This window comes from Panicum virgatum, chromosome 1K, assembly GCF_016808335.1.
Source record: "Panicum virgatum strain AP13 chromosome 1K, P.virgatum_v5, whole genome shotgun sequence".
Classification (NCBI taxonomy): Eukaryota; Viridiplantae; Streptophyta; class Magnoliopsida; order Poales; family Poaceae; genus Panicum; species Panicum virgatum.
The window spans coordinates 56,207,055-56,223,072 of record NC_053136.1 but is presented as its reverse complement, the minus strand read 5'-3'; the positions used below and the strand labels follow the sequence as shown (position 1 = coordinate 56,223,072).

The window sequence follows — 16,018 nt, the reverse complement described above, 5'->3', positions numbered from 1 at the left end:
GGATAATGGCCTAGCTAGTATAGTTTGGTAAGGGAGACAATAATTCACACGGCACAGCAAGGAGTGCCAACGCATTGAAGTTGGGGGGCCAGTGCACTGCAAAACCCTCCCAATACTCCATTTTAATACTAGACGGTCAGTGTTGGCCTTGACCATTGCACAATCTACCTTGGATCTCGAGCTTTGACTAATACTGTATCTATCTCTCTCTTGCGACAACCAGCTGCCCCCATGCACATCACCGCGACGTAAACAAAAGCATCCAGTTTTTTTTTACAGCCATACTCTTTCTCCGAGATGAAAACAACATTGAAGTACCACAAGTGATGATGCTCCAAATTCAACTGCATCGAGTAACCTGATGGGGCAACACAAACAACTTTTTTTAAAAACATTTTTGCACCTAATCACTGTCCCCCCAGCGCGTCCTCCGGAAGATGCTGACCGATGTTATTGCTCACTGCTCAGTTCACTATGCTCCGGCTCTATCTACTTTCCTTTCCTCCCTCCTGCTAGCTAGCATGTCCAAATTAGAACAAAAAAAAAATTGAAACAGCCCATTGCACGCCTGGTTTAATTTGCTTTCCATTTTTCATTCACAGATGAGCTTATTAGCTATTACTTTCATGCTTCCATTCCATCCGACTGAGACCACTCAATCACATAATAACACATAACCATATGAGCTTGCAGCAGATTGCTTTCTGCTGATGGAAGCCCTTCAACTACCAAGAGATAACACAACCATCTCAGATCACACATGACTTGCACACTTGACACAACAAAACAAGCAAGTAACCATCCAAACATTGCACTGTCTAACCCAAACCATGGACTCGGCATTGTGTTTTGGACCGCTCTTTCTATTTATTAATACAACGATGTGCAGTTCTCCTGCAAGTTGGGGGGGGGGGGGGGTGAAACACTGCACTGTCTAATCAGCCTTTGATTTCTTCGGCTAAAGCTAAAACTTCTGAATCTCTCGTCGTGTCTACAACACACACACACACACACACAGCGATATGGTGCTTAAACGTTGAAGCCAGATCGAGCACAACAACTTTAACACCTTAATATGACAAAAATCTATATACAAAGCCTGACATTACAACAAAACACGCTACACCGGTAGTAAGCATATATGAATCTGTACCATTATAGCTACAAGGGCATGAAAAGGTATTTTTTGTGAGTAGAGCTACACCTGCAGATGAGCTAGCCGCCTGGTTGATGAAACAGACCAGAACCACAAGCATGCTGCTCATCTCATCTGTTGTGGAGAGGGTTTGGACCTTGAGGAACCATTCTTCTTGAAACAGCGTACTTGCTGGCAGTGGCAGCTTCCGCGGCGCCCACTTCTCGAGAAGGAGGGATGGCTGGGGCAATCTTATGCTCATGGCGTCTCAAGTCACTCCTCATTTCTTCCTCTCTCCATGTTCTCAAACCAAGGATGGAGTTTGGCAAGTGTGACATTAGCAAGAGCAGGAGGATGCAAGGGAGCAGGTGCCGGAAGAACATCCTCACGGCATATGAGAGAGAGAGAGAGAGAGAGAGAGAGAGAGGACTTGGGAAGCAAGGGTGGGAGTGTATTAATATGGATTTAGCTGGGGTCCATAGTCGGGGCAGACACAGACACACCACGCACACAGGTAACAAGAAATAGAGTTCGAAATATAATGAACCTCCATCGATTCTATGGTATATGGTCCATTTACTCTGGATATTTACAAGATGACGCGCTTGTTCACTAAAATAAGTTTCAATATGGAGTCCACTAATTTCCAGATCTGTTCTTTTTTCAGCCTGCTTACTAGAAGCTTTATTTTGTTATGGGACCTATCTTGGATTCTGGACGAACATGAAGTATATAGTCTAGCAAACACACAGTGGCAGTTTTCCTAGCATGCAGCTTAAACTTGGATTCAGGCAAGTCTGACTTCCATTGGTCACAGTAACAATGCTGTAGCCATGTGAAACAGCGAACAAGATATAAATCATGCTAGGAGCTAGGTTAGGTTTATGTAACTTGGAAGTATGTGTCCCCTGATCCCCTCTTTGTTTTGTATGGACTGGCACTGAATTTTCTATAGGTGACAGGGTTTTCTGAAGAGCTCTGGCGGTAGGATACTTATCTTTCTCCAAGACCCATACAGAAAGATTCATAGAACTTATGTTGCATAAAGAAATGCTTGGGCTGAGAGGTTGCTGACTGACAATCTTGGCTGTTTGTAGCAAAGTTTTCTTGCATGCTATTTTGTTAGCCTGATGAAGCAAGCAACCAATGGTCCTTTGAAAAGGTACCAGTCACAGCAGACTTTGATTTCAGTTACAAGCAATTGTTCTTTGAAAGGTGAGTCTCACCCCAAAGCAGCGCTGGGATCACAGTTTCAATGCAGGGTAGCTTAAGCTAACACAACCACTTGTTTCTGTACCCACCAATTAGCCCCCAAACTCAAGACCAGTCTTCAGTAATCTTAGTAGTCTAGCATAAGTGCCAGATGTTCATATATGAAGTCTACTTCCTCCGTCCCAAAAAAGAATGCAACTCTCACTTCCCTAGGAGTCAAACAATTGCAAGCTCAACCAAATTTATAAAAAATACTAATATCTATATCTAGTATGAAAATATATTACATGATTAATCTAATGGTACTATTTTGTAACCTAAATATTAATAATATTTTTTTAAAAAAATTAGTCAAATTTAAAATTGTTTGACCCCTCAGGAAGCGAGAGTTGCATTCTTTTTAGGACGGAGGGAGTAGAATTGACGGCAATTTGAAATGATAGATCCAAGTGAGAGTTTTAACCAATGTAATTTCCAATTACCAGCACGCAGGGTGACTAGCTAGAAACGATTGCTGACTACATACTGACGGAGGAGACATGAGTTACATATTTCTATGTCTACTGTTTGGTCAAGTCGATGTAAGGTTCAGCAGATCTGGTAACAGGAAAGAAAAAACAAGAACCCTGCCCTGACAGTACTACAATATTGGTTTTCGTTTGACGTGCTGGATTGTTAATTGATGCTTCTCTGCATCAATCCGTGAGACTGCCTTATTCATTAATACTAGTGTGTCTCATTACAAGCAGGATTAATGGCAATTTACTATCAAGCAACCAAATTTAGTACCCCTTTATGAGCATTTGCTGCTTTAGCTGGAGATGAAGCATACCATGCACTGGCTTAATATGTATGCTTACCTGGAAAGGTGATCCAGTGATGCAATCTGCACCTCAAGCTTTGATGATTATATCTTTCAGCACATCCGGGCTTGCTACAGCAGCAGCAACTTACTCTGTTAGTCTCTTTCATCATATACTGTAGCACCTGCCAACAAGTGCAGATTGAACACCTCTTATGCTGATAGTGATAGAAGCAAGCATGGTTTGACCTTTGCTGATAAGAGTATTAGAGCCTCGGACACCATTCTGATATGGTTCTAGTCTGCAAAGCTGAGGTAGCATGTCCTGGCAAAGTTGCACCAAAGTTGGTAAGAGTATTAGAACCTGTGACACCGTTCTAATATGGTTCTAGTTTCTGCAGAGCTGAGGTAGCTTGTCCTGGCAAAGTTGCACCAAAGAGTTGGTGTTCCCAGTTTAGTCAATACTATAAGTTTAGGCACACGTGAATGTGAATCGCCCACTCCCCTGTTGTTTCCCTGCATGAATAGGGTCAAAAGCCATGCAATTTAGTCATACCACAGGAGCTAAAACCTACGCTAGAATACATGTGAACGACTGACTGATTAGCTCTGGAGTAGCAGTAATTAGCTTTGCCAACAAGCAAATCTACAAAGACAAGGATTTGAGTCAAGTCATGTTGCTTCTCCCACAAGCATAATGCCCCTCTCAAGAAAAAGACATGATCGTATAAAAACTGTAACTAGTGTCATCCAGGCCCATATTCTGCCCTATAGGTAAGCAAGGTAATGCAATAGAAACAGTAGATCAACAAGGTTTGGTTAACACCACTCATTGGGCATATAGTAAGTTTGCAGTATATCAATATATCTTAAGTTATGAAACAACCAAATCACTGGGTAAAGATTCTTCATTGATGATAACTCTTAACAGTATACATGAAGAATACATTTACAGACTTCTGCAATTTCTTTAAAAATGAATACCATTTTTATTCAGAATGGTACAACCAAGCAGTAACACCAATGATGGCGTTGGTGTTTAGTCAATACAACGTTACATGTCACCCAGACCCAGCAGAATTCACCACAGCTGCAATTTTGCAAACCAACTGTGATTCTTTGTCATGCTTCCACGTTTCAGTATAAACAACTCTCTTACGAACTCGAACAAAACGTTGAGAAAGATTAACTAGCTTCTGCAACAAGTGTAGCTCTGACTCCATCTTGAAATGACATTGGCTTGATATTTAACATCTGGGTTAGCTTGGTGATATCCATGGATATGTCTGATGGAGAAGCTACCCCGCGGTTAACCTGAGTAAGTAACTGATGAGCCCATTACAAGATGTAATGATGGCAAATAATCATATCAAAGCACAATGCTTAAAGAGAGCTCAGTGATCAGGTTGGAAACTATTTCAGTTGTAAAGTTAAGCCCAACTTGCATCTAAAATATCATGCTTGTTATAACTGTCTTTTGAAATAGTCCACACGTGCTAACCGGCGGATATGGATCCTTTGATGCAACATTCTGTGTTTTCAAGACAGAGATGAGATTAATACCGATGATGCAGATACAGATTTGATTATATTGTGGTCATATCCTCGAACAGTAGCAACAGACTCAGCCATCTGCAGTCTTGAAACCCTATCCGGACCACCAACATTGAGAAGGACCTGGACCTTTTTGCCATCTGCATCATGCACATTGATATCAGTCACCACGATACTGGTAAATGATAAAACATAAAGCATTTGTCAATGGGACAAACAGTACACTGAAACGTTAAAACCTGAACTGTAACATGTTAATTGTTTACCAATATATTGCATAATGATACCACAAGTGATAGCCAAGTTGAACTTGTACCTGATAGCCAAGTTTTTGCTAAAGACAATATTACATCCACCATATCTTTGACATAAACAGGGCACCGAAATTCATCATTAAAGAATTCAACTTGTTGGCCCTGTGAAAGAACACTATCCATCCACTGCATCCAAATGCCAAGCGCAATTTAGTCACATACTACTCTGCTAGTGTAGAGTTTCAGCATGTATGCTCTGCTACTTGGGGGGAAATAAACACAACTATGAGTGATTAGTGTATTTTACCTGAATGGGAAGGGATTTTGCCACAGGAGATACTGTTTGTGGCCCGTAAATAATGCTGCTTCTTAGGATTGCATAGTTTGAGCATTTTTCAATAATGAATTTCTCTGCAGCAACTTTAGATTTTCCATACATGTTCACCGGCAATGTCTCGTCCTCTTCTTTGTAGAAGGATTTCACCCCCTCATAAACTGTTAGTACAGGAGAGCAAAATTTCATTACGTACTTCATCAGTACAGAATTAGAATGTACCACAGATAAAATAGTTTGAGCAGCATTGTAATACATCAAGGACAGGAGTACGCTACCTTGATCTGTGGAGAGATGAATCAAAAGCGATTCATCATTCCCAAAGCTTAGCAACCAATTGACTAGTGAAGAAGGCACGTTGGTAGCCATAGTAGCAGGTGGATCCATTTCACATGCCCGAGGAACTGAGATTGCGGCACAGTTGACAACTACATGTGGCTGAAAAGGTCAAAAGCCAGCATGCTCCTCAGGTTGTGAAGAAGTATGTAGTGATGAGCTAGTAATTCAGGTAACATGAACCAAGCACTGAATGAGGAAAAGGTCGTTTGTACTATGCAGAATTGCATAGACTGGCTACACCAAGGCGCAGGCGCACGCACTCGCAAATGAAGCAGCCTCACAATCTCACATGCAAATCCATGCGGCTGTTGAAGCAATGCAGGCGGAGATTTCCCGGAGGTGGCGTGTGGTTGACCAAGTGTGCGTGCTGTGCTGTGCCGTTATACTAAATGTGGGAGGACGCTGACGCGCACGAGGCCGGATGGACGCTACTGCTGGAGCTGCGGTGGGAATGCAGAAGCGCACCTGTCCGAAGGACGCGGAGATTGCCTCGAGGCCGTCGCCGGAGCGGAGGTCGGCGCGGAAGGCGCGGACGGAAGGGAGCGCATCGAGTAGCGGCTGCGGCGGGGCTTGGCTGCGGTGGGTGAAAGCGACGTCGAGGCGATCGGTGGCGGGGGCGAGCGCGGCGAGGAGATGCTGGCCCAGGTAGCCGCTGCCGCCCACCACCAGCACCCGTTTCCTCTCCTCCTCCGCCATCTCTGTGTCTGATCTCTCCCCTCTCCCCTCCCCTGCGATGGAGATGACGAGGAGGGAAGCAAAGCAGTCGGGGTGTAAATTTTTTCATGGAATTTTTTTTCCTCTTTGACTACTAATTAGGGATAGTAAACAAAGTCTAATTATAAAACCACCTCCACAATCTCCGTGTAAATCGCGAGACGAATCTAATGAGATCTTTGACCGCGCGATTAGAGGATGAGTACTGTATCATCACTGTAGCAAATCATCAATCAATTACTGTCATTAGATTAGTCTCGAAAAATTACACTCATTCCTAAAAAATTTTTACAAATAGACCTCATTTAATACTCCACGTGAGATTCTCTTTTCGGAAGAAGTGCGCGAAAAAACACTGTTATAACCAAACACGGCCTACTTGCTGAGTGAGGAGGAGTGGAATCCGTAACCCGAACGCGGAAGCAGAAACTCACGTCAAGTGCTCTTCGCCGTCGCTTCTTCCGCCGGCGATGGGCGGCGGGCCGCGCACCTTCCCGGGCGGGCTGTCCAAGTGGCAGTACAAGCAGATGCACGAGAAGCTGGCGCGGCAGAAGCAGCGCGGCCTCCTCCGCCACGAGAAGCAGCTCTACCTCCGTTCCGAGATTCGCGCCCTCGCCGATCGATTCAGCAAGCCCGGCGCCGAGGACCTCTGGAACGAGGACGACGGGCCCCTCCACCGCGCCAAGCGGCCGCAGGGTGGCCAGCAGCAGCTGGAGTCTGGGAGGCCCCGGGGTGAAGCGAATTGGAAGGATTGGGATGATCTGGCTCTGGAGCAGCCGAGGACTCTGGCCAGGGGAAAGGGGCCGAGCTTGGCCGCCTTCAATCCCAAGAGGGAGTACCGAGCAATGGCGCCCTGGTGGCCGCCTTCTCTCGGTTTCATTGCTTCCAAGAGGTGGTATTCGGTGATGTCTCACCCAAGCACGGTGACTTGGCAGTTGGGGCCATTGGGTGCTCGCGGCCTTGATAAGGCAAGAGAGGAGACGGCATTACCACTGCTTAATCAGGAGAGATTGTACTCGGTGGCTGCGAGACGTTTTGGTAGAAAGTGGAGACCGGATTCATCGGATGAGGATGAGGAGGCTACATCTACACCCAGGAGGAATCTTAGGTTTGGAAAGTTTGGCGCATCAAGCGAAGAGGGTTCAGAAGTTGATGAATCTGAGGACACAAGTACCATCAGGAGGAGGTGGAGCAGTGCTGCTCTCAGGAATTGCGATATGAAGAAGGAAAGGCGGGTGCTCAAGTCTTATGAGGAGGAAAACAATGATCTCGCAGGTAGAATCCGAGAGCTGCGAGAGGAGATCAAAAATAAGGAGGTTTTGGGTGCTGAGAGGAGGCATTACGAGTCCAGGGGTGAATCTCTGCTTACCAATAAAAGGTTACACTCTCGGATTCATCTTTATTTGTTACTGATCATCCTATGTTATTGTTTAGTTTGTTGTGGAGCCTAGGAACTTCACAGAAACTTAGAAACTCATATATGTATGGTTGTTCATGAAATTTAGGTAAAGCAACAAGGTATTCATGAAATGCATGGATCGCATTGTATGAAATCTTCTAGTTCGGCTTTCTGGAGCTCCATTTTATCTTGACACCGACCTGTAACAATAAAATATAACCATAACACAAAGAGTGGAGGCAGTATTTGATTACTCGTCACCGTCCTTGTCCTTTGACTCGAGGTTAATGAATGATTGGTGAATAATTTACCTTTTTGCATGTCCTGTCCTACTTTGAAACATAGATACCATCCATACAACCAACAAGCTTATGTTTTTTCCGTCTTTAGATTTGATGAGTGTGGCATCTCCCCTCTGACAGTCAAAGCACTTGCTGATGTTGGGTATCTACAGACAACTGTCGTGCAAGAGGCAGCTCTTCCTACATGTCTTGAAGGTATATTGTATTTATTTACTTTCTTTAGGCATTTTTTATTAGAAAAAAGGAATCAAATGAAAAACAGTAACATATGTGTAAGACATATAGTAGCTGTTGGACTTTCCCCACTCTCTGGTTATGAGTGAAGTTTAGGTTGTTCCTCCTAATCTTATGATTTATGAATGTAGATCTCACAAAAAAGAGGGTTGTTTAATGCTTGTTTTTACCCTCTGATATCTTCTATAAGCATAAGTATATGGTCCGTGTTGCCTGGCTTCGGTTGTTCTGTGTTTTAATACTTTCCATCTCATGATACAATTGTGTCATATCTCTGCCTGAACTATCAAAACATGTTATCAGTTTATCACAGAAGTCATCGAATTCCTCACTTATACTACTATATACAAGCAGGTAAAGATGTTCTTGTCAAGGCCAAAACTGGAACAGGCAAAAGTGCAGCTTTTCTGGTAATATTCACTCGTGAAATGGTACTTTCAGATATTCTTTTTGATCCGATGTTCTTGTTCAACCAATTTATTCAAAATGGATTGATAAACAGCTTCCTGCAATTGAATCAGTCTTGAATGCTATGAAGAACAATACAAATCATCGGGTATCTCCAATATTTGCTCTTGTCCTCTGCCCCACAAGAGAGCTTGCCATTCAGCTTACAGCTGAAGCAAATGTCTTGTTGAAGCACCATGATGGAATTGGTGTTCAATCTCTTATTGGCGGCACTAGATTTAAGCTTGATCAGAGACGTTTAGAATCTGAACCATGCCAGGTTTGTCATATTTTGTTATCTACTGAAGGTCGAGATAGAAGTACATAACTGTTAACCTGACCATTTTCTGTTTACTCTTTTTCCCTTTCAGATTTTAGTTGCCACACCCGGTAGACTGCTGGATCACATTGAAAACAAATCATCATTCTCTGTTCGCTTGATGGGATTGAAATTTCTTGTGTTGGATGAAGCTGATCATTTACTAGATTTGGGTTTCCGTAAAGACATTGAAAAGATTGTTGATAGCTTGCCACGTCAGAGACAAACATTGCTCTTTTCAGCTACTATTCCAAAAGAGGTAGTATAATCAGCATTGCTCGCAACACCAATATATATATATATATATATATATATATATATATATATATATATATATATATATATATATATATATATAACCCCGATACTTCAACATGACCCCGTATCACGTATCCGATACGTATCCGCGTATCCGTATCCGATACACCTTTGTGCCTTTAACTTTTGCTGAAATTTGACGTATCCACGTATCCGTATCCTTCCGATACCGATACGCGTATCCGTATCCGTGCTGCATAGTATATATATATATATATATATATATATATATATATATATATATATATATATATATATATATATATATATATATATATATATATATATATTCTATAACTATGTCTGTGTAATACTATATTTCTGGATAGCCACAATTCTAAACCCAAAAGTAATAGTTGATATTTGTGACTGACAGGTTCGGAGGGTTTCACAGCTAGTATTAAAGAGGGACCACGTTTTTGTTGATACAGTGGGCCTGGGAGCTGTTGAAACGCCAACTAAGGTTACCTACTTTCTCAATACTTAGCTCTCTTTACCATCCTGATAATATATTCAATCTTTGCATAGATGTTCTGAGCCACATATCCCCAAATCCCCAATAGGTATAACCGTTTGAATATTATATTGATCTTCATACTTTCTAGAGAAACATGAGCTGTATTTATAAATCTTGTCTTGCTTAAATCAAAAGTCTGTGGGTCATCCGTTAGCGTTCATTTTATTCTCTGTTATGAAAATAATTTTGTTTACTCTTGGCCCATTTCTACCTCCTGTTGTCGAGCTTAGGTTCAGCAGTCATGCCTTGTGGTACCACATGAGCTGCATTTTCATATGGTTCATCGCCTACTTCGAGAGCATATTGATCGTGAAGTTGATTACAAGGTCCCCCGTCTCCTTTTTTTTCAACCAACCAGCTGTAAGAGCTTCAATGTATTGTTTTACTAATTAATCTTCAAATTCCAGGTTATTGTTTTCTGCACAACAGCCATGGTGACTGAATTTATGTATATCATGCTTCGAGATTTGAAGTTAAATGTCAGGGAAATTCATTCAAGAAAACCTCAGCTTTATCGAACTCGCATATCTGAAGAGTTCCGAGACTCTAACTGCTTAATTCTTGTAACATCAGATGTTTCTACTCGTGGGGTGAACTATCCAGATGTCACCCTTGTGATTCAGGTGAGATTCTGTTCATAATTAATGTAGTTGAAGAAAGTTTAAGAGAATACTGTTATACTGTTTATTTGCCTACGCAACTGTAGAATTGGTGTCTAACTCTTGAATATAGTTGCATGGCATGGCTATTCCTTCACTATTGCAGTACTGACATGCATAGTTCTTGGAATAGGTTGGTGCTCCTCCTGATAGAGAGCATTACATCCATCGACTTGGAAGGACCGGAAGGGAAGGCAAATCTGGCAAAGGAATTCTTTTGCTTGCGCCATGGGAAGAGTATTTCTTGAATGAGATAAGTGACCTCCCAATTGAGAAGTACCCAGCACCAGACATTGACAAGGAGATGAAACAAAAGGTCTGCATTACTCACTCAGCTTGTTGCGTTCTTGTTATCTTTTGCCTAGCTTATCATGTCATGTGATCATCTCATCATGCAATTTATTGTTAATGCTCTGGGCTGCTATGAAAATTTCATTTAGGTTAGTGCATATGTGCCTATGACATGTTGTGGACACCTTCTTTGGCAAGAAATATCAACGCAAGAAGGAGATCGTATCTTCAGCCAAGGCGTCCGATGCTACTTAGATTTGGTTTTGTTTCCTTTATTTTCGGCTGTATTTTAGGAAGTGAATTGTTATTTTCGGACTCTATATAATTGTAAGAGCTGCGGCTCATTAGGGTTAGGCAAAAAGATAATCCTTGAGTGCTCAGAGCCTCTAGCGAGGGCGAGCTAAGGTGTTATCGATCTGTTATCCGTGCTCATAATCCAGCAGCCAAATTAAGCCATATCAACTCTGGTATCAGACTAGGGATCTTCCTCGGCCTGGTTCCCATCTCATCGCTTGCTCTCACCCCTTTTCCCCTGCGCGCCGCTAAACCCCACTGCACCCCGCCATGGTTGACGCCGACGCCAACACCCCTATCACCAAGGCGATCCTCGATGAGGTGGTTGACAAACTCGTCAAACTGGTCGGCAACAACAGCAAGAAGCTGGACGCGGACATGGCGGAGGTTCGCCAGGAGATCTGTCTGATCTCTGTGTCCGTCAAGAACGTGCAGACGCAAATCTGGAGAGCCAGGGCCGTTTCGACACCAACGGCTCCACATCGTCTGGCCCCTCGGCGGCGCCCTCTCACAAGCTCCGGCAAGGGCATCTACCTCCTAGAGCTGGCTGCCGACGAGGAATCGCCAGAAGGCAGCGACTCCGACGACGACTTGCAGATCTCAGTGGCGGCCATCACCGGCATCCACACGAACGCCACGCTCCACCTGGCCGCCAACATCTGCGACACACATGCTGTGGCGCTGGTCGACTCCAGCTCCACACACTCGTTCATCGACGAGTAGCTGGCGCGTCGTCTCGGCCTCAACCTGGAGCTGCGTCCCGGCCTCTCCGTTGGCGTGGCGAATGGGGACCGCGTGGCATCGGCGGGTTTGTGCAAGGTCGTACGCCTCTTCATCGACAAGGAAGAGTTCATGATTGATCTCTTTGTCATCCCCCTAGGCGGCTTCGGGGTCGTCCTCGGCTGCGACTGGCTCCGTTCGCTCGGCCCTATACTCTGGGACTTCTCCAATCTGACCATGGTGTTCTGGCGCCACGACCACCAAGTCCAATGGAGCGGCGTCCACAACCAGACTCCTCCGCGCACGGCGGCGACCGTGGCGACTTCCTGACCGCCCTCCTGGATGAGTTCGCCGATCTGTTTGCAGATCCACAGGGCCTTCCGCCACTCCGCACATTCGACCATCGGATCCACTTGCTGCCAGGAACGCCGCCGGTGGCCGTGCGCCCATACCGTTACGCCCAACTCCTGAAAGATGAAATCGAAGCCCAATGCCAGATGATGATGTTGCAAGGGATTATTCGGCACAGTACATCCGCCTTATCCTCGCCGGTGCTTTTGGTGCGGAAACGCGACGGCTCGTGGCGTTTTTGCGTGGACTATCGGGCTTTGAACAGCAAGACGGTGCGCGACAAGTTTCCCATCCCCGTCGTCGAAGAATTGCTGGACGAACTCAAGGGTGCCGTCTTATTCACCAAGCTAGACCTGCGTAGTGGTTATCACCAGGTCCACATGCACCCGGATGACATCGCCAAGACGGCGTTCCGGACTCACCACGGGCACTTTGAGTTCCTCGTGATGCCATTCGGCCTCACCAATGCTCCGTCGACCTTTCAGGCATTGATGAACGCCGTGCTGCAACCGTTCCTCCGTCGGTGCGTCCTCGTTTTCTTTGATGATATACTCATCTTCAGCAGGTCATGGTCGGAACATCTACAACACGTCCGGGCTGTTTTCCTCGCCCTACGTGAACACGGCCTCGCCCTCAAGCGTTCTAAGTGCTCATTCGGGGAGCAACAGATCCACTACTTGGGTCATGTCCTTGCCAACGGCGTCGTGGCAATGGACACCGACAAGGTCAGCGCGGTGCAAGCTTGGCCTCTTCCCCGCTCCGTCAAGTCACTCCGTGGCTTCCTCGGGCTCACCGGCTACTATCGCCGGTTCATCCACAACTACGGGGTCATCGCGGCACCACTGACGGCCTCTCTTAAAAGAGAGGCGTTCCAGTGGTCTTCATCAGCAACGGTGGCCTTTGACGCGCTGAAACACGCGCTCACAACGGTGCCGGTACTTCAACTACCGGACTTCGACGCCCCGTTCATCGTTGATTGTGACGCCTCTGGCGCGGTGCTGCATCAAGGGTTGGGTCCGATTGTGTTTTCCAGTCGCTCGGTCGCTCCCCAGCACGCCAAACTGGCCGCTTACGAGCGCGAACTCATTGGCCTCGTTCAAGCTGTGCGTCACTGGCGGCCGTACCTCTGGACCACAGAGTTCATCGTTCGCACGGATCACTGCAGCCTCAAGCATCTCCTGGACCAGCGCCTCGCCACCATTCCCCAGCACACGTGGGTAAGCAAGTTGTTTGGTTACAACTTTTAGGTGGAGTACAAACCGGGCAAACTGAATGCCGCGGCTGACGCTCTATCGCGGCATGATGAGTATGAGACGTCCGCGCGGCCCTGTGTGATTTCTCGTCCGGAGTTTGAATTGTTCAATGACTTGCGGCAAGAATCCACAGTGCTTCCGGAGGTGATTTCCAAACAGCAAGAGATAGCAGTTGGCACAGCAAGCAAGGAGTGAGCTGAGGTGGATGGCTTTGTCCTACACCAGGGCAAGATCTTCATCCCTGACTCATCCTCGTTCTGGCCTCAACTTCTGGAACATGCTCATGGCGCCGGGCACGAAGGTGTGCAGAAAACCCTAGTTCGTTTTCGCTCGTTCTACAACTCTCGGGCTGCCAAGCGCGTCAGGGAGTACATTCGGGGCTGCCTGGTATGCCAAAGGAACAAGACGGAACACCTACACCCAGCAGGTCTGCTTCAACCGCTCGAGGTTCCGTCTATGGTGTGGAGTGATATTTCCATGGATTTCGTGGAAGGGTTCCCCAAAGTTGGCGGTAAATCAGTGGTGCTGACGGTCGTCGACCGATTCTCAAAGATGGCACATTTCGTGCCACTCAGGCACCCATATACAGCACTCACGGTGGCTCAGGCTTTCTTTGATAACATTGTTAAGCTTCACGGGTTTCCATCTTCCATTGTCAGTGACAGGGATTCGGTTTTTACCAGCAATTTGTGGACGGAGCTCTTCACTTTGGCCGGTGTCAAACTCCGGCTCAGTTCAGCTTTCCGGCCACAAACAGATGGTCAATCGGAGGTGGCAAATCGGGTGCTCGGCGTGTATCTGCGCTGTCTTGCAGGTGATCGACCACGCAGTTGGCTTCGTTGGCTTCCGTGGGCGGAGTTTTGTTTCAACACATCGTACCAATCCGCGCTGCGTACCGCGCCGTTTCAGGTGGTATATGGGCGCATGCCTCCGTCCTTGGCATCGTATCAACCGGGCTTGGCACGCGTGGTAGCCGTGGACAAGCAGCTTCAGCAACGTGATGCATTTTTGGCCGAAATCAGAGAGCGGCTTCTGCAGGCCCAGGATTACATGAAAGCTTCCCATGATAAGGCGCATCGCGAAGTGGTTTTTGCGGCTTATGACTGGGTTTGGCTGCGTCTTCATCAACGTTCAGCTACCGGCATCACGGATGGCTCGAAAGGCAAACTGGCGCCACGGTTTTATGGTCCTTTCCAGGTGCTTGAACGGATTGGTTCTGTGGCATATCGTTTACGGCTTCCTCCTAAGGCGCGCATTCATGACGTCTTCCACGTCGTGTTTCTGAAGAAGTATCATGGTGAGCCGCCAACATCCATCATTGCCTTGCCGCCTATTGCTCATGGCCGGGTGTTACTAGTGCCGGCCAAAGTACTTCGAGCTACACCGGCACGAGACTCTTGGGACTTATTAGTCCAGTGGGATGGGCGCAGTCCAGCAGAAGCTACATGGGAACCATTGCCGGAGTTCAAGGGCAAGTACCCTTCGTTCAAGCTCGAGGACGAGCTTTTCGGTCGGGGGGGAGTGTTGTGGACACCTTCTTTGGCAAGAAATATCAACGCAAGAAGAAGGAGATCGTATCTTCAGCCAAGGCGTCCGATGCTACTTAGATTTGGTTTTGTTTCCTTTATTTTTGGCTGTATTTTAGGAAGTGAATTGTTATTTTCGGACTCTATATAATTGTAAGAGCTGCGGCTCATTAGGGTTAGGTAGAAAGATAATCCTTGAGTGCTCAGAGCCTCTAGCAAGGGCGAGCTAAGGTGTTATCGATCTGTTATCCGTGCTCATAATCCAGCAGCCAAATTAAGCCATATCATGACAGCTTTTCATTTTTTCAATGCAGGTTGATGATTCAATAAAAATCGTTGACATGAGCATTAAAGAAGCAGCATACCATGCGTGGCTTGGGTACTATAACTCAATCGCTGACATAGGTAGAGACAAAACCGTGCTTGCTGACCTAGCAAACCGGTTTGGTGCTTCGATCGGTTTGGAGAAACCTCCAGCTTTATACCGGAAAACCGCCCTGAAAATGGGGCTGAAGGATGTCCCTGGGATTCGAATAAGGAAATAACTTGTTCCTGGTGTACAAACTTAACTCTCATGGATGTTTGTATATTTTTTTTGTTCACCTGAAGTGACATATCTGTACACTAGTGATTCCATCTAAGAGTTTCCTGTTGGATGCTACACTGTTGAAAAAATGCTGGTTTCTATGATGTCTTCTCTCTCTCTCTCTGAAACGGCTCTATGCTATCTCATCTGAACTGGACAATGTTGGTTCTCCAAGGCGCACCGTCACTTAAGAAATTGCAAATCACAGCGCATACAGTGAGGAGACGGCCGCAGACACTGAAGAAGCAGCATCTGGTTACAAGCACCACAGGCTGGCTGTGCTCAAAATCTAGAGGATGCGTATTCCTGTATGACATCTCCGTGGCCGAAGAAGCAGATGTTTTTCGCTGAGGAACCGAATCACTAGTGGTAGTGGCACGAACTTGTTTGTTGTTTCCTTTGGCCGCTCAGGCTTCCTGTCGTAACTAGGATATGCATGTCTCCTCTACAAATGTTAC

The 16,018-nt window shown here is 45.9% G+C and overlaps 2 protein-coding genes across 4 annotated transcripts; one reads left to right on the top strand and one right to left on the bottom strand.

Annotated features, from left to right (window-relative positions):
• Positions 1-4,039: 4,039 nt before the first annotated feature.
• On the bottom strand, positions 4,040-6,393 carry LOC120650553 (methionine adenosyltransferase 2 subunit beta). Of its 2 annotated transcripts, none has more exons than XM_039927723.1 (6): positions 6,096-6,393; positions 5,570-5,729; positions 5,265-5,452; positions 5,020-5,143; positions 4,713-4,843; positions 4,040-4,475 (listed from the first exon to the last, which is right to left on the bottom strand). In XM_039927723.1, the coding sequence occupies exons 1-6, from the start codon at positions 6,324-6,326 to the stop codon at positions 4,335-4,337; spliced, it is 975 nt and encodes a 324-aa protein (XP_039783657.1). In that variant the 5' UTR covers positions 6,327-6,393; the 3' UTR covers positions 4,040-4,334. The 2 variants fall into 2 exon arrangements, with proteins under 2 accessions (XP_039783657.1, XP_039783665.1); XM_039927731.1 differs by having other exon boundaries at positions 4,040-4,463; positions 6,096-6,389.
• Positions 6,394-6,720: 327 nt separating this feature from the next.
• Positions 6,721-15,664, top strand: LOC120650541 (DEAD-box ATP-dependent RNA helicase 48-like). Of its 2 annotated transcripts, none has more exons than XM_039927710.1 (10): positions 6,721-7,722; positions 8,134-8,240; positions 8,634-8,689; positions 8,782-9,006; positions 9,098-9,304; positions 9,740-9,826; positions 10,111-10,206; positions 10,288-10,503; positions 10,673-10,855; positions 10,980-11,280. In XM_039927710.1, exons 1-10 carry the CDS (start codon positions 6,815-6,817, stop codon positions 11,121-11,123), a joined length of 2,229 nt encoding a protein of 742 aa, XP_039783644.1. In that variant the 5' UTR covers positions 6,721-6,814; the 3' UTR covers positions 11,124-11,280. The 2 variants fall into 2 exon arrangements, with proteins under 2 accessions (XP_039783644.1, XP_039783636.1); XM_039927702.1 differs by lacking the exon at positions 10,980-11,280 and adding an exon at positions 15,289-15,664 and having other exon boundaries at positions 6,723-7,722.
• Positions 15,665-16,018: the final 354 nt, after the last annotated feature.

Bases quoted from the DNA above. Each gene is read 5' to 3' on its own strand.
- LOC120650553 (XM_039927723.1), bottom strand. From the start codon at position 6,326: ATGGCGGAGGAGGAGAGGAAACGGGTGCTGGTGGTGGGCGGCAGCGGC. The intron at 5,144-5,264 runs GTAAAATACACT...ATTTGGATGCAG, and splicing joins CAAAATCCCTTCCCATTCAG to TGGATGGATAGTGTTCTTTC. The intron at 4,476-4,712 runs GTATTAATCTCA...TGGGCTCATCAG, and splicing joins AATCTGTATCTGCATCATCG to TTACTTACTCAGGTTAACCG.
- LOC120650541 (XM_039927702.1), top strand. From the start codon at position 6,815: ATGGGCGGCGGGCCGCGCACCTTCCCGGGCGGGCTGTCCAAGTGGCAG. The intron at 7,723-8,133 runs GTTACACTCTCG...TTCCGTCTTTAG, and splicing joins TCTCTGCTTACCAATAAAAG to ATTTGATGAGTGTGGCATCT. The intron at 10,207-10,287 runs GTCCCCCGTCTC...TTCAAATTCCAG, and splicing joins ATCGTGAAGTTGATTACAAG to GTTATTGTTTTCTGCACAAC.